At 44.2% G+C, this 26715-nt stretch overlaps 1 protein-coding gene across 7 annotated transcripts in view; it reads left to right on the top strand.

Moving 5' to 3' along the window:
* The window catches only part of LOC144505255 (F-box/WD repeat-containing protein 11), a 203320-nt gene that overhangs the window by 140079 nt on the left and 36526 nt on the right, over window positions 1-26715 (top strand). For all 7 annotated transcript variants that reach the window (XM_078231295.1, XM_078231298.1, XM_078231299.1 and 4 more), the window contains 2 exons: window positions 1511-1697; window positions 3919-4009. In XM_078231295.1, coding sequence (XP_078087421.1) covers window positions 1511-1697; window positions 3919-4009 — 278 coding nt within the window. The remainder of the gene's footprint in view (window positions 1-1510; window positions 1698-3918; window positions 4010-26715) is intronic.

Below are 26715 nucleotides of genomic sequence, written 5' to 3'. Positions count from 1 at the left end.
TAACCTGTCTTAATGCTCTCTCCACTCACATTGTTTGTACCTTTAAGACTTGATTAGTTGTAAGTATTCGCATTCCAACCATTATTCTGTAAATTGAGTTTGTGTCTTTCTATGCCCTGTTCGTGAACAGAATTCCCACTCACCTGAAGAAGGAGCTTAAGGCTCCGAAAGCTTGTGGCTTTTGCTACCAAATAAACATGTTGGACTTTAACCTGGTGTTGTTCAACTTTTTACTGTGTTTACCCCAGTCCAATGCCGGCATCTCCACATCATGGATAAAGTAGACATGGAGCAGATGCTTCCGCTGGTGGGGCATTCTAGGACAAGAGGGCATAGCCTTAGGATAAGGGGTAGCAAATTTAAAACAGAGTTTTAAAAGCAGAAACTACTTCTCCCAAAGGGTTGTGAATCTGTGGAATTCGCTATCCCAAGGTGGATGTTAGGGCAGAGAGTAAATTTGAGGAGTTAGACAAATTTTTATTTGGTAATGGGTTTAAAGGTTATGGGGAGAAGGCAGGAAAATGGGGATGAGGAGCATATCAGCCATGATTGAATGGCAGAGCGGACTCGATGGGCCGAATGGCCTAATTCTGCTCTTTTATCTTACAAACTTATGAAAACAGCAGATCCAGTAACAGCTGGAAAAGGCAGAAAGACAGATTGATGTTTTAGATTTGGAAAATGAAGGATTGCAAAATACTTCAATAGGGTTGTGGGGGTAAAAAATGAAAAGGGGAATGTGTAGAAGAACTTGAGTAAGAAGAGATTAAATAGCTTGTCAACTACTTAATAGCAAAATAACTGACGTTGGTTTGGTTTGGTTCGGAGCTTATGTTGTGGATCACAACTTACTTTTTCATGTTGTGCTGAAGCTTTAGTGGCTGATTTACAGTCAGGATGCAAAGTCTTTTGTACAAGTCTTCATTCAAATTGAAAATGATACCTGCCTCCCTAACATGAGGTTGTTCCTTACTGGTGAAATATATTCAATGTATTTGGTTGAAACCTGAAACAAGATCTCTCCCCTTTCTTGGGGGGTCATTTGGCAGAAACTCTTGCTCGAATGACTGCTCTCTGACCTGGACAGAGAGAAGCAGTAGGCGATGGTGGGAAGAGAATGAAATCACAGATGAGCCTGATCCTAAGACCTAGATGTTCCAGTGGGACCCACTAGGTAGCAAGCTTGGCCATCTGTCTGGCTGTCCTTTTACCCTTCCACCAGGGATGCCGAGATGAATGACTGTTCCTGAATTGAGATTTGCAAAACCAGTGCAGTTCAAGAATTGAAGCTGGACACTTCTTGTCAATGAGAGGTTGGGGATTATGCCCCCTGCCATGTTTACCCACAAAACCATTGGGGTGGGCGTGGTGACAGTATGGCGACTGATTGAAAACAATTCACCGCTTGTGTTACATAATGGGTTGCCATGCAATGCCCTGTGACTAGAAGTGTTAAGTAGTGGAAAGCCTATTAATGGATGTGCTTTTCTCAAATGTTCTTTGTTCACAGCCCAAGGATTGGACCATATAGCGGAGAACATTCTGTCATACCTGGATGCCAAGTCACTATGTGCTGCCGAGGTGGTGTGTAAAGAATGGCAGCGGGTGATTGGCGAGGGCATGCTGTGGAAAAAGCTGATTGAGCGGATGGTCCGCACAGACCCGCTGTGGAGGGGGCTTGCAGAGAGGAGGGGATGGTGAGTTACGTAGATCACATGGTGAATCAATTGAAATAGAGCAGTGTCAGTTCCCATAAGGAATACCTACTTTTTCTGTAAAGAGAAACTTCTGGATATAGAAACATAGAAAAACTACAGCACAAAACAGGCCCTTCGGCCCCACAAGTTGTGCCGAACATATCCCTACCTTTTAGGCCTACCTATAACCCTCCATCCTATTAAGTCCCATGTACTCATCCAGGAGTCTCTTAAAAGACCCTATTGAGTTTGCCTCCACCACCACTGACGGCAGCCGATTTCACTCGCCCACCACCCATATGAATTTAGAGAATCTCAGGGCGCAGTGACTTCTGTAAGTTCTGGAATTCCTTCCCTAAATCTCTATCTCCTCCTCTCTAAAGATTCTTCTTTAAGTTTATGCTTTTGATAGAGCTTTTGATTACCCACTCCTATTATCTCATTCTTTGGCTCATTGTCCTTTTTTTAATTGTTATCTCTCTATGAAACAGTTTGGATTTTTTTAACTGTAAAAACGCTATATTGCATCTGAACCCTTCTGCTTTGAAGCATGTGTCAGGTGAAAAGGGGTGGTGTAGGGGTCTCTATATATTGTGTCCTATCTCTGAGAGCCAGGTTTGAAACTGGGGCACCGATTAACTCAGTCTCCACCACAGCTCTCCCCTATCCTCTCCAGCCTCAAGTTAACCCATGGGTGCTGAGCTCAGTCACTATCAACATCCCAGCTGAGAATAACTAATCTAACAGATACTTTTGGGAACTAGGTCATGTTCATGGATTTGAACCAGTGAATTGGTTTGTACCTTGTTTGCTCAGAAGTCGTCTTGTTCCCGTTGTGAAGACAGCCATGTTTAAAAGGTAGCCATGATGTGGAGATGTCAGGGTTGGACTGGGATAGGCACAGTAAGAAGTCTCTCAACACCAGGTTAAAGTCCAGCAGGTTTATTTGGTAGCACAAGCTTTCGGAGCGCTGCCCTATTTTGCCAAACATCACTCACCTGATGAAGGGGCAACGCTCCGAAAGCTCGTGCTACCAAATAAACCTGTTGCACTTTAAACTGGTGTTGTGAGGCTTCTTACTATGTTTAAAAGGGCACTTGTCCTTCCCAAAAGAACAAATAAACTGTTTTCCTGTATAGGAATGCAGCAGAAATGTAAAAAGATTGCGTGTAAGCATAGCTGAGATGGTTGGTGATTGGGAGGGGGAAACAACATACTGAATAATGTTACAATGTTTATGCCTACCTCCCCATCAGTAATGTCATGGAATGGCATAGTGACAAAGATGGGGGTGGCACGGTGGCACAGTGGTTAGCATTGCTGCCTCACAGCGCCAGGGACCCGGGTTCGATTCCTGGCTCAGGTCATTGTCTATGTGGAGTTTGCATGTTCTCCCTGCGTCTGTGTGGGTTTCTTCCAGTTTCCTCCCACAATCCAAAGATGTGCGGGCTAGGTTGTTTGGCCATGCTAAATTAACTCTAGTTTCAGGGAGATTAACAGGGTAAATATATGGGGTTACGGGAATAGGGTGGGATTGTTGTCAGTGCAGGCTCGATGGACCGAATGGCGGCCTCCTATACTGTAGCGATTCTATGATTTTTGCAGAAGTGAAAGGTTTGAATAAGCGATTTTGTATTTTTATAAATGTTTTATTTGCTGTCTGCCTTTTATGTTTTTGTGCAATGTCATTGATAAAATTGTAAGCATGGCCCAATCACACCATAATTTAAAATGCAGTAATCATTAATGAAAGCATTTCCCATAGACTTTCCCTCCATGTGTGAGGATTTTGCCTCACTCCTTCAGCTGTTATTTTACGTCCACATACCAAGGGAAAATGTATTGACCAGATAAAGTAACCAGGTTAGGAGCCATGATGCAGTGAGGTGACACCAAATAATATCACTAGTGCTGCCAAGCAGTTTTAAATATTGAAGGTACTGCTAGCTCTCTGGTGACATTTGCATGTAATTTCTACTACTTCTGAGGATTTGGGATTTGGTAAAGCTGAGAGTAGGACCTGTGGGGAAGGCACAAAAACCCTTGTGTATCTCAAAAACTTGAGAGCTACACTGCCAGTGTGATCAGTATAACTATCAAATTCAAATTCCTCCTTTCACTATTAACTGGGCAAACGATCTGTAACACAGAAATGTCGAAGTTAGCACTGACGTTTAATGTGCTTTACTGCTATTTACGCACCTGTGTCCTTCCTTCCTAGGGAACAGTACCTGTTTAAAAATAGGCCTGCTGATGGTCCGCCAAATTCATTTTATAGAGGATTATACCCAAAGATTATCCAGGATATAGAGGTATGTACGGTTAACCTAAACTCAGGGTCACATGTGAAGCCAGTTGTGATATCCTCGGTATCCAGATTGAATTTAAGATAGGCAGCTGAATTTTGAAGTGCTTTATAATCCCAGTTTGCGTTGTTTGTTACTAATGCAGCCTTAACTGTCTTTATTCTGTCACCATCCCCAACACTCTTGTGTATGTTGTGTAATATTGAAAATTTATTGCCACTGTAGGATGCGGTTTCTGGGGAACTAAATAGCATTCCAAGTTTAGCTACAAAGTATTAAGACAATTGATCATCCATCTGTTCCAGTGTTCTAATTTCATTAAACATGGAAGCAAAAATTCTTTGTCACTGAAGACCATTCGGCCCATTGTGTCCCTGGCAGCCAAGACAGAACTGCCCATCTTAATTTCATTTTCCAGTTTGCTCCATAGCCCTGTAGGTTATGGCAGTGCAGTTTTGTTTTTAAAAAAAAGTGTCTTCCTTTTGAGCAGTTAATTCTATTTGGCTGAGAGTGTTTCTTGTATTAAGCCTCCTGATTGACTGGTTAAAGCTAATGTTGCATTAAGTCACCAACACCTTCTGCCATGTGCTAAAATACTCATTTTGCCAAGCAGAATATTTTTCATTAAGATCTGGCACCTTTTTATGTATTTTTCTTCTACAAAAAAACCTGCTGAAAATCTCTCTGGGGGGGAAAACAGAAATCTTTTCACAATGTAATGTAATCTTTGCAAAGCAATTACAGATCAGTTCTCAGCAAAGTTCCCAAAGGTTTCATTTTTGGCTGAATTTTTGTGGCCTTGGCATTCTTCCTAAAGTGGGACACCCAAAACTAAATATATTATCCTAAACAGACAGGAATTTCCTAATAAATAAAAGCAAATTACTGCAGATGCTGGAATCTGAAACCAAAAGAGAAAATGCTGGAAAATCTCAGCAGGTCTGGCAGCATCTGTAAGGAGAGAAAAGAGCTGACGTTTCAAGTCCAGATGACCCTTTGTCAAAGCGGATTTTCCTAATTTTACCTCATAACTCAGTCTCAACATTAGGGATCAACCGTGCCACCCTTCGGCTGTGCAGTGTTCCATGTTATTCCAATGTCCACATGACCAGAACGGAGTATGATATCCAGCATTTATGCAGTGTCAGCACTAGGCTTTACACTGAAACTCTACTGATTGGGCTGCATTGCACATTGTTGCCCTTCACTACTGTTCTGCGCTTATCGAACATCACTGGTGTACAGTCCATGTTCATCCTCACATCCCTCTTGTTTCTTCTGAGCTGCTTCAACAACATTTGTTGTTGAAATGTTTCCTCCTCCTCCTCCCTCTGCCCTTGCCACTTATCCAGTTTTTATTTCAATCTATTTTACCTTACACAACTTGAGCCCACTTGCTAATTTTCTCTGAATTGCTACTGTAACTCCACAAATCCTCCATTTTGCTGTCACTACACAAGGGGTTAGAATTATCTGCAAATATGACTTTTTTTGCATTGAGTTTCTGAATCAACCCATTCCCGAACTCTGAGACTCTCCACCTCATTCCTCTCCCCCCAGCACTGATATCCAACACTCTCCACTGAGTCCATTCCCCCAGCACTGATATCCGACACTCTCCACTCAGTCCTGCTCCCCAGCACTGATATCCTACACTCTCCACTCAGTCCTGCTCCCCAGCTCTGATATCCGACACTCTCCACTCAGTCCTACTCCCCAGCACTGATATCCGACACTCTCCACTCAGTCCTGCTCCCCAGCACTGATATCCGACACTCTCCACTCAGTCCTGCTCCCCAGCACTGATATCCGACACTCTCCACTCAGTCTATTGCCCCAGCACTGATATAGAGTCATAGAGGTTTACAGCATGGAAACAGGCCCTTCGGCCCAACTTGTCCATGCCGCACTTTTTTTTAAAAAACCACTAAGCTAATCCCAATTGCCCGCATTTGGCCCATATCCATCTATATCCATCGTACCCATGTAACTGTCTAAATGCTTTTTAAAAAGCAAAATTGTACCCGCCTCTACTATTACCTCTGGCAGCTTGTTCCAGACACTCGCCACCCTCTGTGTGAAAACATTGCCCCTCTGGACCCTTTTGTATCTCACCCCTCTCACCTTAAACCTATGCCCTCTAGTTTTAGACTCCCCTACCTTTGGGAAAAGATATTGACTATCTAGCTGATCTGTGCCCCTCATTATTTTATAGACCTCTATAAGATCACCCCTCAGCCTTCTACGCTCCAGAGAAAAAAGTCCCAGTCTATCCAGCATCTTCTTATAACTCAAACCATCAAGTCCCGATAGCATCCTAGTAAATCTTTCTGCACTCATTCTAGTTTAATAATATCCTTTCTATAATAGGGTGACCAGAAGTTTACATAGTATTCCAAGTGTGGCCATACCAATGTCTTATACAACTTCAACAAGACGTCCCAACTCCTGTATTCAATGTTCTGACCGATGAAACCAAGCATGCTGAATGCCTTCTTCACCGCTCTGTCCACCTGTGACTCCACTTTCAAGGAGCTATGAACATGTACCCCATGATCTCTTTGTTCTGTTACTCTCCCCAACGCCCTACCATTAACTGAATAAGTCCTGCCCTGGTTCAATCTACCAAAATGCATCACCTCGCATTTATTTAAATTAAACTCCATCTGCCATTCATCAGCTCACTGCCCCAATTGATCAAGATCCCGTTGCAATCAGAGATAACTTTCTTCACTGTCCACAATGCCACCAATCTTGGTGTCATCTGCAAACTTACTAACCATGCCTCCTATATTCTCATCCAAATCATTAATATAAACGACAAATAACAGTGGACCCAGCACTGATCCCTGAGGCACATCGCTGGTCACTCTGACACTCCCACTCAGTCCCGCTCCCCCAGCACTGATATCCGACACTCTCCACTCAGTCCATTCACCCAGCACTGGTATCCGACACTCTCCACTCAGTCCATTCACCCAGCACTGGTATCTGACACTCTCCACTCAGTCTATTCACTCAACACTGGTATCTGACACTCTCCACTCGGTCCCGCTCCCCCAGCACTGATATCCGACGCTCTCCACTCAGTCCCGCTCCCCGAGCACTGATATCCGACACTCTCCACTCAGTCCATTCACCCAGCATTCTTATACGACACTCTCCACTCAGCCCCTTTCCCCCATCACTAATATCTGACACTCTCCACTCAGTCCCTCTCCCCAGCACTGATATCCGACAAACACTCCACTCAGTCCATTCACCCAGCATTCTTATACGACACTCTCCACTCAGCCCCTTTCCCCCATCACTAATATCTGACACTCTCCACTCAGTCCCTCTCCCCAGCACTGATATCCGACACTCTCCACTCAGTCCATTCACCCAGCATTCTTATACGACACTCTCCACTCAGCCCCTTTCCCCCATCACTAATATCTGACACTCTCCACTCAGTCCCTCTCCCCAGCACTGATATCCGACACTCTCCACTCAGTCCATTCACCCAGCATTCTTATACAACACTCTCCACTCAGCCCCTTTCCCCCATCACTAATATCTGACACTCTCCACTCAGTCCCGCTCCCCCAGCACTGATATCCAACACTCTCCACTCAGTCCATTCCTGCAGCACTGATATCCAACATTCTCCACTCAGTCCCGCTCCCCCAGCACTGATATCCGACACACTCCACTCTGTCCATTCCCCCAGCACTGATATCTGACACACTCCACTCAGTCCCTCTCCTCCAGCACTGATATCTGACACTCTCAACTCAGTTCAGTTCTCTAAGCACTGATATCTGTCACTCTCCACTCGGCTCATTTCTCCCACATGAATATCCATTACATTATCAATATGTCCATCTGCCAGTTTGACCAGAGAGAGATGTTTGTTCGTGCCTTATTGGCGTTTCCTTGCTAGAAGCTCTGTTCAATATAGTTTAAGGGTAGTTATGTTATGGATGCTGACTGGTACCTTTGGCAGCTGGTCAACTGCAGAACACACAGATTCTAAGCATCGCAGCAGTTAAGACTGGTAGCAGACATCCCATAAGACCCACTATCTCCATTTGTCATCAGCTTGACCGTACCATTTTAATTTAAAAAAACAGCTGTTGTCTGGAAGGTAATGTGGACTTTATTGTTCTATAACCATCAGTTGGTTTCATTATACATTTTAACTACACGTGAACACGTTTTATTCATAAAGACGCACCTTGTTTTAAAAAAATACATCTTTTATGATGTGGATAAGCCTGTAAACTCTTGATGTGGTTCAGAAATATTAACCAAGGTCTTTTTGGCTGCAGCACAGACATTCCATCCGTTTAGAAGAAAAATGCATTACGTAAAGAACTATGTTTTTCTTTTCAAAGGCAAATTATACAATTTTTCCAGCTGCTTTGGATGTTTTCGAAGCCTAGCTGTGGGTGTGTCTGTGTGTGCTAAGGGTAGTATTATCAGGACTAAAATCTATTCTTTATTGAATTAAACTTGCATCTTTAATAGGCCCAACTCTGCTTCCACGCATTCTCACAGAAACCATGCAAGGACTCTGAACTGCAGTGTATCTATCTGACAGTGTTGAAATTTTTTGTTTGGATCAGTGGTCGTGTCCTTGCCTCTGAATCCGAGATAGTGTGCTCAAGTTCCATAGCAAAACCTAGGATGATCCTTCAGTGCAGTCGTCAGGGAGTGCTGCACTGTTCGAGGTGCCGTCTTTCAGTTGCAACATTAATTGCCGCCTCCCTTGCTCCCTCAGTTGGACCTGTGATCCCACAGTACTAAATCAGAGAATAAGGGTTTTTCCCCAGTGTTCTTGCACAATATTTGCCTCCCAATTAATATCAGCAAAATAGAAGATTTTGGGAGTGATCCCAGTATCCTGGCCACCCTCGCTGGATCAGAATCATTTATATAATTGCTGGCTGACCTATAGTTTTGGAGCTATACTGATGAGGTGATGCCTCTCAGGCAGATCGCACAGCACTATTTGTATAATAACCAACATTACATTTCTCTCTCATCAAATGGTCATTCAGCCTCCTTGTTATTTGTGGAATTTTGTAGTGTATTTATAACATTGAACTTCACTTCAGAGCAGTTCATTGGATGTGAAGTGATTTTACATAGTTGAGTCATGATGAAGTGTTTTTTTTACAAGGTTCAGAAACAAGCATTTTACTGCAACCTTTTCTGGGAGTTGGTCAAAGTGATGAAAACAAGTAATTTTCTTTTAAAACCAGCTTATGTCCCTTCCCATTGGCCACAATGCAGGCGGGTGATTCCAGTTTGGTGGGCTGCTGCTGAATTTTCCAGTACTGTGACCAGCCGTCTACTCTTGATGTGAGAGTGTAAGGCAGCAAATATTGGCGGGCTTTTCAACCAAGTGGCACATCATAATCGGGCACGAGCCTTTCCACACTGATGTCATGCCCCTGTAACCCCACAGCTTAATTACTGAATGCAAATCTGCCATGCTATCCTGTGGTCTTGGCTTTTCTGCTGAATGGCTGTACCCTGTCAGAAGAACAACAAGCATAGACTTTTTGATCTCGGTATCTGGATATCCATGTGAAAGTGGTCAGTAGTTTTTCTACTTCTAGTGCAGCTCTGCTCCCATGTAGTGTACTAACCGCTGTGTACAAATTTGCTGCAGTCATGTAAGTAAGAGTGCTTTTCTTAATTCGTAGAATCCCTACAGTGCAGAAGGAGGCCATTTGACCATCGAGTCCGCACCAACAACAATCCCACACAGGCTCTATCGCCGTAACCCCATGTATTTACCCTGTTACTCCCCCTGACACTAATGGTCAATTTAGCATAGCCAATCTACCTAACCTGCACATTTTTGGATTGTGGGAGGAAACCTTGAGCACCTGGAGGAAATCTATGCAGTCATGGGGAGAATGTGCAAACTCCACACGGGCAGTCACTTGAGGCCAGAATCAAACTCCGGTCCCTGGAGCTGAGGCAGCAGTGCTAACCACTGTGCCACCGTGGAGGGGGCATAACGTTTTGTTTATTCGATATAATTGTCAATAGACAGCAATAATCTGGGTGTTTGTGGTGTGTTTTCAGACTCTGTTCTCTGATGTACAAAGTAAAAGATAATGTCTTCATGAATAATGAACTAATGGTAGCGTTCAGGTCCCACATTGCAGGGCATGCTTTTGTACCTTTGAGCTCTTGGGTACACCATAGACTTATTCCAGCAAAAGGAATCTTGAGAGATGTTTGAGGTTTGGATGGTTGCGATCCATCCCTTTCAATTCTGCCCACCCAAGATTGATTTCTTTAACCTAAACAAATGTTATTTCTTTGTTCTAACATCTGTGTTCTCTCCTTTGCCAATCTAAATTCAGCTTGACAGAAAAAAGAAGCCTTCCTCCTTTGTGAAATGTGGGCACTCTTCCCATTGCTGTGTTCATGTACAGTGCACTGGGATTCTTTTGGTCGTGTAAAATTTTGTGAAATTTCCTACAATGCTTGAAATGAAATGATGACTAAATAGAATTACACCCAGTCATGAGATTGAAATGTGCACCTGCATCTCTGTTTGCTGATATATCAGCTCCTACATTCAGGAATTATGTTATTCATTCAGTAAACTATTATTGTCCAGTTATTTTAAAGTAGTTGTGTGTGTGTGTGTGTGTGTGTGTGTGTGTGGGGGTGTGTGGGGGGGTGGGTGGGGGTGGGTGGGTGGGTGGGTCAAAGCCCAATCAGTGGTATTTGGAACCACCTGCTTCAGATGCAAGGGGAAAAATAGCACAAAAACCTATTTGTTAAAACAATTTTTGATGCCAATTTTTCAATCATGGCGCAGCCATATCGATAACTTGCTGAGTATACTAAAATGAAAGCAAAACACTGGGTGCTGGAAATCTGAAATAAAAACAGAAAATGCTAGAAAAACTCGGGAGGAGAGTGATACGTGCTCGAAACATCAACTCTGTTTCCCTCTCTACAGACTCTGCCAGACCTGCTGAGTTTATCCTGCATTTTTCTGTTTTCGTTATTATTATGATAAATATGCTTGGTTGGTCTCCACACATTTCAGCGAAATGTAGATTTTTTTGAAACCACCCATGCAGTCACAGGCTGTCCTTTTGAATCTCTGGACTAGACATCTTGCAAATTAATTTGACTTGGCTTTGGGTTTTGTTTCACAGGAAGAATTTGCTGGTCCAGATCACAACATGGGGGGAGGCTGAGGGGTGCATGGACCACCTGCTCTGAGTGGGTTTTTATTCTAGTTTTAATATTCACTATAACAGCACATATCAAAAGCTGTAAATTTTTGTTCAGGTGGGGTAGAATGACAGTGCTGTCATTGAAGCCTTTCTCCCTGTGGTTTAAATGCTGTCCTTTTCATACCTCGGTCTCAGCTTGTGTGCAGGCAGTAGTCTCATCTCAACTTTTTCATTACGTGTGCTGTTTGATAAATGCAGCCATTAATGTGTGTGTTGTACTGGGAGTCATAAGCTGATGGGTTCAAAGATTTTACACGTCTTTTAAAAAAATGCATCATGAACTTTACCAGAGGCAGAGACACCAATCACATTTAATAGTTTACTCCTTGGATATTTGAAGGGCCTTCAATCGGAGATTCTTGGCCAATTTTAACTCCCATCTTCTCAGTTTCCCCTTCCAGAAGTCTGCCCGGAAGGACACCCTTTCCGAGTTGCAGTGTAAATTGTCCTTCACTTCATGTTTCCACAATGACACTGGATGATTTGATTTTTGCTTTGGTTTGATTTATTATTGTCACATGTTAATATACAGTGAAAAGTATTGTTCCTTGCATGCTATACAGACAACATACCGTATATAGAGAAGGCGATGAGAGAGTGCAGGATGTAGTGTTACAGTCATGGCTAGGGCACAGAGAAAGATCAACTTAATGCGAGGTAGGTCCATTCAAAAGTCTGATGGCAGCAGGGAAGGAGCTGTTCTTGAGTCGATTGGTACGTGATCTCAGACTGAAGGAAGAAGGTAGGGGATTTTAGAAGGTAGGAAGATAGTAGGGGATTTTAATTTTCCACATATAGATTGGGACTCGCATACTGTTAAAGGTTTAGACGGGGTAGAGTTTGTAAAATGTGTTCAGGAGAATTTTCTACATCAGTATATAGAGGTGCCAACTAGAGAGGATGCGATATTGGATCTCCTATTGGGAAATGAGTTAGGGCAGGTGATGAATGTGAGTGTGAGGGAACACTTTGGATCCAGTGATCATAATGCCATTAGTTTCAACCTGATCGTGGATAAGGATAGATCTGGTCCTCGGGTTGAAGTTCTGAACTGGAAAAAGGCCAAATTTGATGAAATGAGAAGGGATCTGGGAAGTGTGGATTGGCACAGGCTGTTCTCTGGTAAGGATGTAAATGGAAAGTGGGAGGCCTTCAAAGGAGAAATTTTGAGAGTGCAGAGTTTGTATGTTCCTGTCAGGATTAAAGGCAAAGTAAATAGGAATAAGGAACCTTGGTTCTCGAGGGAGATTGTAACACTGATTAAGAGGAAGAGAGAGTTGTATGAAATGTACAGGCAGCAAGGAACACATCAGATGCTCGAGGAGTATAAGAAGTGCAAGAAGCTACTTAAGAGGGAAATCAGGAGGGCTAAAAGAAGACATGAGGTTGCTTTGGCAGACAGAGTGAAGGAAAATCCAAAGAGCTTCTATAGGTATATTAGGAGCAAAAGGATAGTGAGGGATAAAATTGGTCCTCTTGAAGACCAGAGTGGTAGACTGTGTATGGAACCAAAAGAGATGGGGGAGATACTAAATGGTTTTTTTGCATCCTTATTTACTGAGGAAACAGGCATGGAGTCTACGGAAATAGGGCAAACAGGTAGGGAGGCCATGGAACCTTTACAGATTAAAGGGGAGGAGGAGGTGCTCACAGAGTGGATAAATCCCCAGGACCGGACAGGGTATTCCCACGGACCTTGAGGGAAGCTAGTGTTGAACTTGCAGGGGCCCTGGCAGACATATTTAAAATGTCAGTATTAACGGGAGAGGTGCCGGATGATTGGAGGGTGGCTCATGTTGTTCCGTTGTTTAAAAAAGGTTCCAAAAGAAATCTGGGAAATTATTGGCCAGTAAGTTTGACGTCGGTGGTGGGCAAGTTATTGGAAGGTGTGATAAGGGATAGGATCTACAAATATTTGGATAGACAGGGACTTATTAGGGAGAGTCAACATGGCTTTGTGCGTGGTAGGTCATGTTTGACCAATCTATTAGAGTTTTTCGAGGAGGTTACCAGGAAAGTGGATGAAGGGAAGGCGGTGGATGTTGTCTCCCTGGATTTCAGCAAGGCCATTGACAAGGTCCCTCATGGGAGGTTAGTTAAGAAGGTTCAGTCGCTGGGTATACATGGGGAGGTAGTAAATTGGATAAGACACTGGCTCAATGGAAGAAGCCAGAGAGTGGTTGTGGAGGATTGCTTCTCTGAGTGGAGGCCTGTGACTAGTGGTGTGCCGCAGGGATCGGTGTTGGGTCCATTGTTGTTTGTCATCTATATCAATGATCTGGATGATAATGTGGTCAATTGGATCAGCAAGTTTGCTGATGATACAAAGATTGGAGGTGTAGTGGACAGTGAGGAAGGTTTTCAAAGATTACAGAGGGATTTGGACCAACTAGAAAAATGGGCTGAAAAATGGCAAATGGAATTTAACGCAGACAAGTGTGAGATATTGCACTTTGGAAGGACAAACCAAAGGAGAACGTACAGGGTAAATGGTAGGACTCTGAAGAGTGCAGTTGAACAGAGGGATCTGGGAATACAGGTACAGAGTTCCCTAAAAGTGACGTCACAGGTGGATAGGGTCGTAAAGAGTGCCTTTGATTCATTGGCCTTTATAAATCGGAGTATCGAGTATAAAAGTTGGAGTGTTATGGTAAGGTTATATAAGGCATTGGTGAGGCCGAATTTGGAGTATTGTGTACAGTTTTGGTCACCTAGTTACAGGAAGGATGTAAATAAGATTGAAAGAGTGCAGAGAAGGTTCACAAGGATGTTGCCGGGACTTGAGAAGATGAGTTACAGAGAGAGATTGAATAGGTTGGGACTTTATTCCCTGGAGCGTAGAAGATTTGAGGGGAGATTTGATAGAGGTGTATAAGATTTTGATGGGTATAGATCGAGTGAATGCAAGCAGGCTTTTTCCGCTGAGGCTAGGGGAGAAAAAAACCAGAGGGCATGGGTTAAGGGTGAAAGGAGAAAAGTTTAGAGGGAATATTAGGGGGGGCTTCTTCACGCAGAGAGTGGTGGGAGTGTGGAATGAGCTGCCGGATAAAGTGGAAAATGCGGGGTCACTTTTAACATTTAAGAAAACCTTGGTCGGGTTCATGGATGAGAGGGGTGTGGAGGGATATGGTCCAAGTGCAGGTCAGTGGGACTAGGCATAAAATGGTTCGGCACAGACAAGAAGGGCCAATAGGCCTGTTTCTGAGCTGTAATTTTCTATGGTTCTAAGGTGGAAGAAAGTATGTCCATGGTGCATGGCGTCCTTGATTATTCTGGCTGCTTTTCCGAGGCAGAGTCAATGGATGGGAGGCTGGTTTGCGTGATGGACTGGACATTGTTTACGTCCCTTTGTAGTTTTTTTGCGAGCTTGGACAGAGCAAGAGCCATACCAAGCTGATACAACTAGAAAGAATTCTTTCTATGGCGCATCAGTAAAGGTTGGTGAGAGCCGTAGCGGACATGCCAAATTTCCTTAGCCTCCTGAAAAAGTAGAGCCGTTGGTGCGCTTTTTTAAACTATAAAGTTGGTGTGGAGGGACCAGGCCAGGTTGTTGGTGATCTGGACACCTAAAAACTTTAAGCTCTTGACCATTTCTACTTTGTCCCCATTGATGTAGACAGGGAAATGTCCTCCACTTCGCTTCCTGAAGTCGATGACTATCTCCTTCATTTTGTTTACATTGAAGGAGAAATTATTGCCGCCACACCAGTTCCTGTACTCTGCCTTATCGTTGTTTGAGATCCGACCCACTACGGTGGTGTTATCAGCAAACTTTAAAATTGAGTTGGAGGAGAATTTGGCCACACAGTCAATGGTGTCAAAGGAGTATAATAAGGGGCTGAGGACACAGCCTTGTGGGGTACCGATGTTGAGCATAATCGTGGAAAAGGCGTTGTTGCCTATCCTTACTGATTACGGTCTGTGGGTTAGGAAGTCTAGGATCAGAGCACAGAGATTAGCTGAGCCCCAGGCCACGGAGCTTGGCAATGAGTTTTGTAGGAATAATGGTGTTGAACGCTGAGCTGCAGTCAATAAATAGGAACCTGTTATTCAGGTGTTCCATGAGTTGAGTGTAGGGTTGGGAGATGGCGTCTACTATGGATCTGTTGCGGCGGCGATAGGTGAACTGTAGTCGATCCAGGCAATCTGGGAAGCTGGAATTGACTTGTGCCATGACTAACCTTTCGAAGCACTTCATAATGATGGATGTAAGAGCCACCAGACGATAGTCATTAAGGCAGATTGCCTGGCTTTTCTTTGGTACAGGGATGATTGTCATCTTCTTGAAGCAGATAGGGACCTCAGATTGGCATAAAGAGAGGTTAAAGATGTCTGCCAATACCATCGCCAGCTGATCCACGCAGGATCTGAGTGCAATGTCTGGGTACCCCATCCGGGCCAGTTGCTTTCCATGGGTTGACGTTCGAGAACATTTAGTAAACAAAACCCTCAAACAATACCAAGCAACCATTCTCTCCATGACTATTTCAGCTGATGAGATACCAGCCTCCAGTCATTTCTCAAGTCCATTCAGTAACAAATGTTTAAAACATTATTGGGAGGACAGCTTAACATGCCAGTATAGCTTTCATGTCTCAGAAAAGTCTGGGCTATCTCTGCCATAGGTTGATGCCAAGCCAGTGCTCTGAGTAGATCCACAACAAAAAGTAATAGTATACACAATCGGCATCATGGAGAGAAAAGGTATGTTTGTGCTTTGGTTTAGTTCATAGAATCCCTTTAGTGCAGAAGGAGGCCATTTGGCCTATCGAGTCTGCGCCAACCACAATCCCACTCAGGCCCTATCCCCATAACCCCAAATTCTAAATTGGGGCAAGGCCAATTTTGATGGTATCATAGCACATAGAACATTACAGCGCAGTACAGGCCCTTCGGCCCTCGATGTTGCGCTGACCAGTGGTACCAATCTAAAGCCCCTCTAATCTACACTATTTCAATATCATTCATATGTTTATCCAATAACCACTTGAACGCTCTCAACGTTGACGAGTCCACCACTGCTGCAGGCAGGGCATTCCACGCCCTTACTACTCTCTGAGTAAAGAACCTACCTCTAACATCTGTCCTATATCTCTCATCCCTCAATTTAAAGCTATGTCCCCTCGTGCTAGCCATCACCATCCGAGGAAAAAGGCTCTCACTATCTATCCTATCTAATCCTCTGATCATCTTGTATGCCTCTATTAAGTCACCTCTTAACCACCTTCTCTCTAACGAAAACAACCTCAAGCCCCTCAGCCTTTCCTCATACGATTTTCCCACCATACCAGGCGACATCCTGGTAAATCTCCTCTGCACCCTTTCCAACACTTCCACACATTTAGAACGGAACAATCTCATTAGTGACAGACAGCATGGTTTTGTAAGAGGGAGGTCGTGCCTTACAAATTTGGTGGAGTTTTTTGAGGAAGTGACAAAAACGGTTGACGGAGGAAGGGCCGTGGATGTCGTCTATATGGATTTCAGTAAGGCATTTGACAAAGTCCCACATGGCAGGTTGGTTAAGAAGGTTAAGGCTCATGGGATACAAGGAGAAGTGGCTAGATGGGTGGAGAACTGGCTTGGCCATACTCACCTGAAGAAGGGCTTGGGGCTCCGAAAGCTTGTGTGGTTTTTGCTGCCAGGTAAACCTGTTGGACTTTAACCTAGTGTTGTTAAACTTCTTACTGTGTTGGCCATAGTAGACAGAGGGTAGCGGTCGAAGGGTCTTTTTCCGGCTGGAGGTCTGTGACCAGTGGTGTTCCGCAGGGCTCTGTACTGGGACCTCTGCTAGTTGTGATATATATAAATGATTTGGAAGAAGGTGTAACTGGCGTTATCATCTTGCGGATGACATGAAGATGGCTGGACTTGCGGATAGCGATGGGCATTGTCGGGCAATACAGCAGGATATAGATAAGCTGGAAAATTGGGCGGAGAGGTGGCAGATGGAATTTAATCCGGATAAATGCGAAGTGATGCATTTTGGAAGAAATAATGTAGGGAGGAGTTATACAATAAATGGCAGAGCCATCAAGAGTATAGAAACACAGAGGAATCTAGGTGTGCAAGTCCACAAAGCCTTGAAGGTAGCAACACAGGTGGAGAAGGTGGTGAAGAAGGCATATGGTATGCTTGCCTTTATAGGACGGGGTATAGAGTATAAAAGCTGGAGTCTGATGATGCAGCTGTATAGAACGCTGGTTAGGCCACATTTGGAGTACTGCATCCAGTTCTGGTCGCCGCACTACCAGAAGGACGTGGAGGCGTTAGAGAGAGTGCAGAGAAGGTTTACCAGGATGTTGCCTGGTATGGAGGGTCTTAGCTATGAGGAGAGATTGGGTAAACTGGGCTTGTTCTCCCTGGAAAGACGGAGAATGAGGGGAGACCTAATAGAGGTGTACAAGATTATGAGGGGTATAGATAGGGTGAACAGTGGGAAGCTTTTTCCCAGATCAGAAGTGACGATCACGAGGGGTCACGGGCTCAAGGTGAGAGGGGCGAAGTATAACTCAGATATTAGAGGGATGTTTTTTACACAGAGGGTGGTGGGGGCCTGGAATGCGCTGCCAATTAGAGTGGTGGAGGCAGACACGCTGACATCGTTTAAGACTTACCTGGATAGTCACATGAGCAGGCTGGGAATGGAGGGATACAAACGATTGGTCTAGTTGGACCAAGGAGCGGCACAGGCTTGGAGGATCGAAGGGCCTGTTTCCTGTGCTGTACTGTTCTTTGTTCTTTTGTTCTCTGTACGCATCGGTTTTTAATTTAATACTCTCCGTTATTTCCTTAGTTATCCACAGCTGGTTATCCCTTGCATTCCTTTTTTAGCACAGGAATATATTTTTGCTGAGTACTGAGAAAAATCTCCTTAAAAATCTGCCACTGTTGCTCAGCTGTCCTACCAACTAGTAACCCTCACTCGTACCCTCTCCTTAACCTTTGATTTTGTAATTCCCCATACCCCTGAACCCCCCCCCACTATTTAGTTTAAAGCCCTATTTTAGTTTAAAGTACAAGACATTGGTAAGGCCACACTTGGAGTACTGTGTACAGTTCTGGTCACCCTATTATCGAAAGGATATTATTAAACTAGAAAGAGTGCAGAAAAGATTTACCAGGATGCTACCGGGACTTGATGGTTTGAGTTATAAGGAGAGGCTGGATAGACTGGGACTATTTTCTCTGGAGCGTAGAAGACTGAGGGGTGATCTTATAGAGGTCTATAAAATAATGAGGGACACAGATCAGCTGGATAGTCAATATCTTTTCCCAAACGTAGGGAAGTCTAAAACTAAAGTGTCCAGAGGGGCAATTGTTTCACAGAGGGTGGTGAGTGTCCGGAACAAGCTGTCAGAGGTAGTAGTAGTAAAAGCGGGTACAAATTTGTCTTTTAAAAAGCATTTAGACAGTTACATGGGTAAGATGGGTATAGAGGGATATGGGCCAAACGTGGGCAATTGGGACTAGCTTCAGGGTTTAAAACAAAGGGCAGCATGGACAAGTTGGGCCAAAGGGCCTATTTCCATGCTGTAAACCTCTGACTCTATGTACCCTGCTAACCCTCTGCCACTCGAGGAAAATTTAACATGGCCAATCAACCTAACCTGTACATCTTTGGAGTGTGGGAGGAAACTGGAGCACCTGGTGGAAACCCATGGAGAACCTGCAGACTCCACACAGACAGTGGCCCGAGGGGCTGAATGGCGGAGCAGGCCCGAGGGGTTGATAAACCCGCTGTATGTTCCTGCCGGATTCCCAGCTTGTTCTGTTTCAGGCGTGTACAGAACGGGAGTAGGCTATTCAGCCCCTTGGGCCTGCTTCGCCATTCAGCCCCTCGACCTGGGGCGAAAGATGGCAGATGGAATTTAAGCCAGACAAATGTGAGGTGATGCGATTTGGAAGGTCTACTGCAGAAGGAAATTATACAGTAAACGGTAGAGCCCTTAGAAATATTAGCATTCGGAGGGATCCAGTTCCCTGAAGGTGGCAACTCAGGTGCACAAGATGATCCAGAAGGCGTACAGCATGCTGGCCTTCATCGTTGGGGCGTTGAGTATAGGAATTGGAAAATCATGTTGCAGCTGCATAAGACTTTGGTTAGGCTGCGTTTGAACTATTGTGTACAATTCTGGTCACCGCACTACCGGAAGAATGTTGATTTATTGGAAAGGGTGCAGAAGAGATTTACCAGGATGTTGCCTGGTATGGACCATGAAGAAACGTTGAACAAACTTGGATTGTTTTCATTGGAGGATGAGAGGGGACCTGATAGAGGTTTACAAGATTATGCCAGGCTTGGATAGAGTGGATAGTCAGTCTTTTTCCCAGGATCAAAGGGTGGGGGGGGGAGTTTAAAACAGATGTAAGGGGCAAGTTTTTCACGCACAGGGTGGTGAATGTCTGAAACATGCTGCTAGAGGAGGTGGTGGAAGCAGATTCTATAACAGCATTCAAGAGGCATCTGGACAGACACTGAATAGGCAGGGAATAGAGGGATATGGACCACATAGAGGCAAGAAAATATTAGATTAGAGAGGCATCTGTGTCAGCACAGACTTGGTGGGCCGAAGGCCCTGTTCTTGTGCTGTCCTGTCCTTTGTTCAAACGCCTTGTGTCCTACACAGCTTCTGTTGCAGCCTCCATTCTCTTTCCTGGAGTGATTTCTGAGCAGTGGATGCATAAAGTTTCCCAATCATGCTGCATATGCTGTGTGTTTCCCCTGTGGCAGTTCTTTCATTTGGTAATTGATAACTTTCAGAACTATTGAAAGTTGACCGTGGCCATTTCAACATCGGTCTGAATTGTTCAGTGCACTGCAGATACCAGTTTCTGAACATTGAGCTTCCTTGGGATTTAATGCAGACTTGTTTTCGCAGTGAGATAGTAAAATTCACCTTGGAGTGCAGCATCCTGTGATCTATAGAGCACTCCACTCAATTTTTCTTCTAACCCTGGTGACCATCTTTTATGTTGCACTGCCAGATGATGAAGAAGCCCATCCGATGTCATTGTTTAGATCTTGGGTACATTGAGTATTTTTGCACTTTGCTTTCTGTCTAAAGGCGGTGTTGGTGATTGACATGGTCCAGTAGGTGCAAAGACTCAGGAGAAACATGCCTTTGTGATTGCATTTCCCCAAACACTGATTCCACAGTACATCATCCCAAGTCTAATTGTCAGCTCTTATTTTTGCAATGAAGCATCCCGTCGTGGTGGGCTTGTCCTACTGTGGGATGTCCAAGTTCTAAAGAATTTCTCCTTGATTTCCATAGTACTCGTCGTTGTGGCACATATGCACTGATATTTGACACATACATGTTCACGAGGTTGGTGTAGAGTCAGGATGTGATCATTTATGTCCCTTCAGGGAGAGTATCCAAACCTTTTTGTTGTTTTGCACTTGATTACAAAGCCAGCACCTCCATATAGGTCTAGGTGGATTAAGCATGGTAAATGCACGGAGTTAGAACATAGAAACAATATAGCACAAACAGGCCCTTCGGCCCACAAGTTGCGCCGGTCATGTCCCTACCTACCTGGGCTTATATATAGGCTTACATATAACCCTCAATCCTATTAAGTCCCATGTACTCATCCAGAAGTCTCTTAAAAGACACTATCGAGTTTGCCTCCACCACCATTGACGGCAGCCGATTCCACTCACCCACCACCCTCTGAGTGAAAAACTTACCCCTGACATCTCCTCTGTACCTACTCCCCAGCACCTTAAACCTGTGTCCTCTCGTAGCAGCCATTTCGGCCCTGGGAAAAAGCCTCCAAGAATCCACCCGATCTATACCTCTCAACATCTTGTACACCTCTATCAGGTCACCTCTCATCCTTCGTGTCTCCAAGCAGAAAAGACCGAGCTCCCTCAGCCTATCCTCATAAGGCATGCCAACCAATCCAGGCAACATCCTTGTAAATCTTCTCTGCACCCTTTCAATCATTTCCACATCCCTCCTGTAATGAGGCGACCAGAACTGAGCACAGTACTCCAAGTGGGGTCTGACGAGGGTCTTATAAAGCTGCAACATTATCTCCCGACTCCGAAACTCAATCCTTCGATTGATGAAGGCCAGCACACCATACGCCTTCTTAACCACCACCTCTACCTGCGAGGCCGATTTAAGAGTCCTATGGACCCAGACCCCAAGGTCCTCCTGATCCTCTACACTGCTAAGAGTCTTACCCTTGATATTATACTCCTTCATCCCATTTGACCTGCCAAAATGGACCACTACACATTTATCCGGGTTGAAGTCCATCTGCCACTTCTCTGCCCAGTCTTGCATCCTATCTATGTCACGCTGCAGCTTCTGACATCCCTCCAACCTATCCACAACACCACCAACCTTCGTGTCGTCGGCAAACTTACCAACCCATCCCTCCACGTCCTCATCCAGGTCATTTATGAAAATGACAAACAGCAAGGGTCCCAGAACAGATCCCTGGGGGCACTCCACTGGTGACCGACCTCCATTCAGAAAAACACCTGTCTACAACCACTCTCTGCCTTCTGCAGGCAAGCCAGTTCTGAATCCACAAGGCAACAGCCCCTTGGACCCCATGCCCTCTCACTTTCTCGAGAAGTCTTGCATGGGGGACCTTATCGAACGCATTACTGAAGTCCATGTAAACCACATCTACCGCTTTTCCTTTGTCAACATGTTTAGTCACATTTTCAAAGAACTCCACCAGGTTTGTAAGGCACGATTTGCCTTTGACAAAACCGTGCTGACTACTTTTGAGCATACTAAACTTCTCTAAATGTTCATAAATCCTGTCCCTCAGGATTTTCTCCATCAACTTACCAACCCCTGAGGTTAGACTCACTGGTCGGTAATTTCCTGGGCTATCCCTATTCCCTTTCTTGAATATAGGAACCACATCCGCAATCCTCCAAACCTCCGGAACCTCTCCTGACTCCATCGACGACGCAAAGATCATCGCCAGAGGCTCTGCGATCTCTTCCCTCGCCTCCCACAGTAACCAGGCGTACATCCCATCCGGACTCGGCGACTTATCTATCTTGATGCTATTTAAAATTTCCAGCACATCCCCTTTCTTAGTGTCCACGTACTCAATCTTTTCAGTCCGCCTCAATCCTGTAGTACAACCACCAATTAGATATACCAATTTCTGTTGCGTCAAGCTTGTGCAGTTCATAGAAATCATAGAAACCCTACAGTACAGAAAGAGGCCATTCGGCCCATCGAGTCTGCACCGACCACAATCCCACCCAGGCCCTACCCCCATATCCCTACATATTTACCCGCTAATCCACGCATCCCAGGACACTAAGGGGCAATTTTAGCATGGCCAATCAACCTAACCCGCACATCTTTGGACTGTGGGAGGAAACCGGAGCACCCGGAGGAAACCCACGCAGACACGAGGAGAATGTGCAAACTCCACACAGACAGTGACCCAAGCCAGGAATCGAACCCAGGACCCTGGAGCTGTGAAGCAGCAGTGCTAACCACTGTGCTACCGTGCCACCCATGATACTGTAGGATAGATATAGGAACACTGGAGCAATTCCATGCTATGCAAAATAATCTATGACAGAGAAGATACTCTCTCAATATTACTTCAAGTTAAAACCATGATACTAGGGCAAAGGTACTTGTCCAAATTAGTGGAAGATGTATTTAGGAAGTTGAAATGGTGCAGTGGACTAGTGGATGGAGCCAAAATCAAGTGCAGGATGTTTTGAGCATGTACTGTAGGCTTCTTTTGGAATATGTCAGATAAATCTTCTGTCTGCAGAAATCTTCTGGAGGTGTGTCTATTGCCCATTCACTCATCTTTAAACACTGGATTCTGGGTTCTAGGCCTCAAACGGAAAGATTGTTTCAAAGTCCTTGTGGTCTTGAGAATATTTATATATGTTTGCAAAGAGACAGGTTAAATGAATGAGCAGCATGGTGGTGGGTGGACTATAATGGAAATCTGTGAGGTAATCCACTTGGGTTGTATGAGTAGAAAAGCAGAATATTTGTTAAAAGACAGGAAAGTTGTAAATGTTGATCTTCGGACTTGGATATACTTGTACAAGGAACATAAAAAGTTAACGTGCAGGAAGTAATAAAGAAAGCAAATGGTATATTGGTCTTTATTGCAAGGGGATTGGAGTACAAGAATAGAGAAGGCTTCCTACAATTGTACAGGAGTTTGATGGGAGCACACCTGGAATACTGAGTGCAGTTTTGAAGGAAGGAGATATTTGTTTTGGAGTTGGTTTGGTGCAGGTTCACTAGATTGAGCCCTGGGATAAGAGGGTTATCTATGATTAGAGGCTGAGTAAATTGGGTCTATATTCGCTGGAATTTAGGGGAATGAGAGATCTAATTGAAACACAAAATTTTGAGGGGTTTGATAGGATGGACACTGAGGATGTTCCGCCGGCTGGGGAATATAGAATACGGGGGCACAGTCTCAGGATAAGGTGCCAATCATTTAGGGCCAAGATGAGGAGAATTTTCTCCACTCAGAGGATTGCGGATCTTTGAAACTCTCTACCCTGGAAGGTTGTGGATGCTCCACAAGCCTATATTTGTGCTGAGATGGACAGATTTTTAATGTCTCAAGGAATCAAGGGATATAAAACTTCATAATTGAAGTTTCTCATCCCTGAAACCATTCTTCCAAACCTCTTCTACATACTCCAATGCGTTCACATCCTTCCTATAGAGTGGCGCCCAGAACTGTGTACACTACTCCAGCTGAGGTCTAACTGGTGCCTTGTAAGTTCAGCATAACCTCCTTGCTCAAGTACTTAACAAAGCCCATAATAGCGTATGTTGTGTCACCTTCAATAACATATGCATGTAAACACCCAGGTCCCTCTGCACCCCCTTAAGAATTTTACCCCTTATTTTATATTGTCTCTCCATGTTCTTCCTACCAAAACGCATCATCTGACACTTTTCTCCACATGGAAATTCATCTACCACCTATCTGCCCACTCCACCATCTTGTCTATGTCTTTTGAAGTTTAACTCTGTCCTCCTCACAGTTTACAATACTTCCAAGTTTTGTCATCCACAGACTTTGAAACTGTCCCCTGCACACAAGATCTAGATAATTTATGTGTGTATAAAGAAAAGCAAGGGTCCCAGTACTGACCACTGGGGAACATCACTACAAACCTTCCTCTAGCCTGAAAAGTATCCATTGACCGTTACTCTCTGCTTCCTATTATTCAGTAAGAGTTTTAACAACACCTGGTTAAAGTCCAACAGGTTTATTTGGTAGCAAATGCCATTAGCTTTCAGAGCCCTGCTCCTTCGTCAGATGGAGTGGAGATCTGCTCACAAACAGTGCACACAGAGACACAAAATCAAGTTACAGAATACTGATTAGAATGCGAATCTTAAGATTCTAAATTGTTTCTAAAAGCTTGCCCACTGCTGAAACACTGACTGGTCTGTAATTGCTGGGGCTATCCTTGCAACTTCTTTTTGAACCAGGGCATAATATTTGCAATTCTCCAGTCCTCTGGCACCTCCTCTGAGTCTAGAGAAGACTGGAAGATTGTGGCCAGGGTCCCTGCAATTTCCACTATCACTTCCTTCCATATCCTTGGATGCATCTCATTTGGCCCCAGTGCCTTGTTAACTTTAAGTACTGACAGTCTAATCAACACTTCCTCCTCATCAATTTTGAACCCTTCTAGGGATAGAATTTCCTCGTCTGTCACCATATCCTGGGTAGCATCTAACTCGTTGGCAAGGATGGATACAAAGTATTTTATTGATATCTCAGCCATTTCCCCAGCCTCCATGTGCAAACTCCCTTTAGGTCCCTAATCGGCTCTCCTCGTTTTGCCACTCTTGTTCTATTTACGTGCGTGTAGAAGACTGAGGGATTCTACTTTATGTTGGCTGCCAGACTTCTCTCATAATCCCTTTTCGCTTCTCTAATTTCTCACCTCCCTTCTGAGCCTTCTGTATTCCTCATGGTTATAAATGCACATTATTATCTTAATTTCTATCGCCTTCATCCAGGGAGCTCTGGATTTGTTTACCTTTCCCTTTGAAGGGGATGTACCTTGATTTTGACTGGACCATTTCTGTTTTGAAGGTAACCCATTGTCCAGTTAGATTTTCCTGCCAAACTTTTGTTCCTGTCTAACTGGACCAACTCCATTCTTGCCCCATTAAAGTTGGCTCTCTTCCAGTTAATTATTTTTACTTACCTATTATCCATTTCTATCATCACCCTACAATGATCACTGCCACCTGTATGTTCCCTCACTGACACTTTTTGCTTTGGCCAGTAACCAGCCTAGATTTGCTTTGACCTAGAGAAATTTAACAATAATCCCTCGACTGTGTCTATGGGACAGAGAGCACACAGCTTAATGGAGCAATCATGGGAGTGCAGACTTAAATTTTGTGGACTTGTCCAATGACTCAGTGTGTGGAGACCATATGGTGTGGTGCTGACCCTCACACCAGGACCAGACAACCCCCTGTCATCAATGTATAAACATGCTGTGTAGTGTGATACTGATCTCACACCTGGATCAGGCACTCCCCTGTCCTCAGTGTATAGATACGCTGTGTAGTGTGGTACTGATCTCACACCAGGACCAGACACTCCCTCTCCTCAGTGAATGCGGCAGAATGGTGGTACCATCCAACTCAACAGGAAGAGAGGAATCTGAGGTGATGCCAAAAATAGGTAGAATTTAATTCTTTCTTTAAACAAAAAACATAGAGCTGCATAGTTGGCTTTTGTGCTATCACCTGATAGCCGTGGTTTCACCCTATCCACTCATTCGTATCCAGCTGGCTTGACTCCGATAAGAATAAGTACAGAATTTTTCACAAAATTAAATCCAATGTTGGATTTTGTGATTACTGGCATGTCCAATGTTGGGTAACTGGGTCATATTAAGCTTCAAGGCGCAGATAAATTAATGCCAAGTTGTTCTATAAACCGCTTCAGAGATCAGAGCATACAATGATCATGTTGTGAGTTGTTTGCTGGGTGCAGTGCAAATCATTCAGATCCGTTGAGCCAATAAAATGAGCATGGGAGCAGGTGCCAGAGCAGCTTGCCCCACTTTGAACCTGTTTTGTGTGATTTCTGAAGTTCTGGAAATTGGTGCTGATAAAGCTAAATCCAAGTGGCAGTGATGTTTGCAACTTCGCAGATTGAATAAAGCATGTAGAGGCTTTGATAAAGTATACCGATGGGAACATAGAATTTGCATCCAAAAGGAAAAACCTACAATGCAATGAAAGATTCTGCCCTTTTGAAAAGTGTCATTTTTAGTTGACGTTCCAAAGTACAATGGTGTGAAGGATTTGAGGTGACAAATCAACCGTCATGTATCAGTAGAGGAAGCTATTTACATCAAGTGACAGCACCAAACTCTAGCTACGTGGGGGCTTCTAAAATTCAGAACTTTGCTCAATCGCCCTGTTCTGTGTT

Source organism: Mustelus asterias, chromosome 16, assembly GCF_964213995.1.
Source record: "Mustelus asterias chromosome 16, sMusAst1.hap1.1, whole genome shotgun sequence".
NCBI classification, from domain to species: domain Eukaryota; kingdom Metazoa; phylum Chordata; class Chondrichthyes; order Carcharhiniformes; family Triakidae; genus Mustelus; species Mustelus asterias.
The sequence above is the reverse complement of the archived record's forward strand: the minus strand, read 5'-3'. Positions and strand labels throughout refer to the sequence as shown.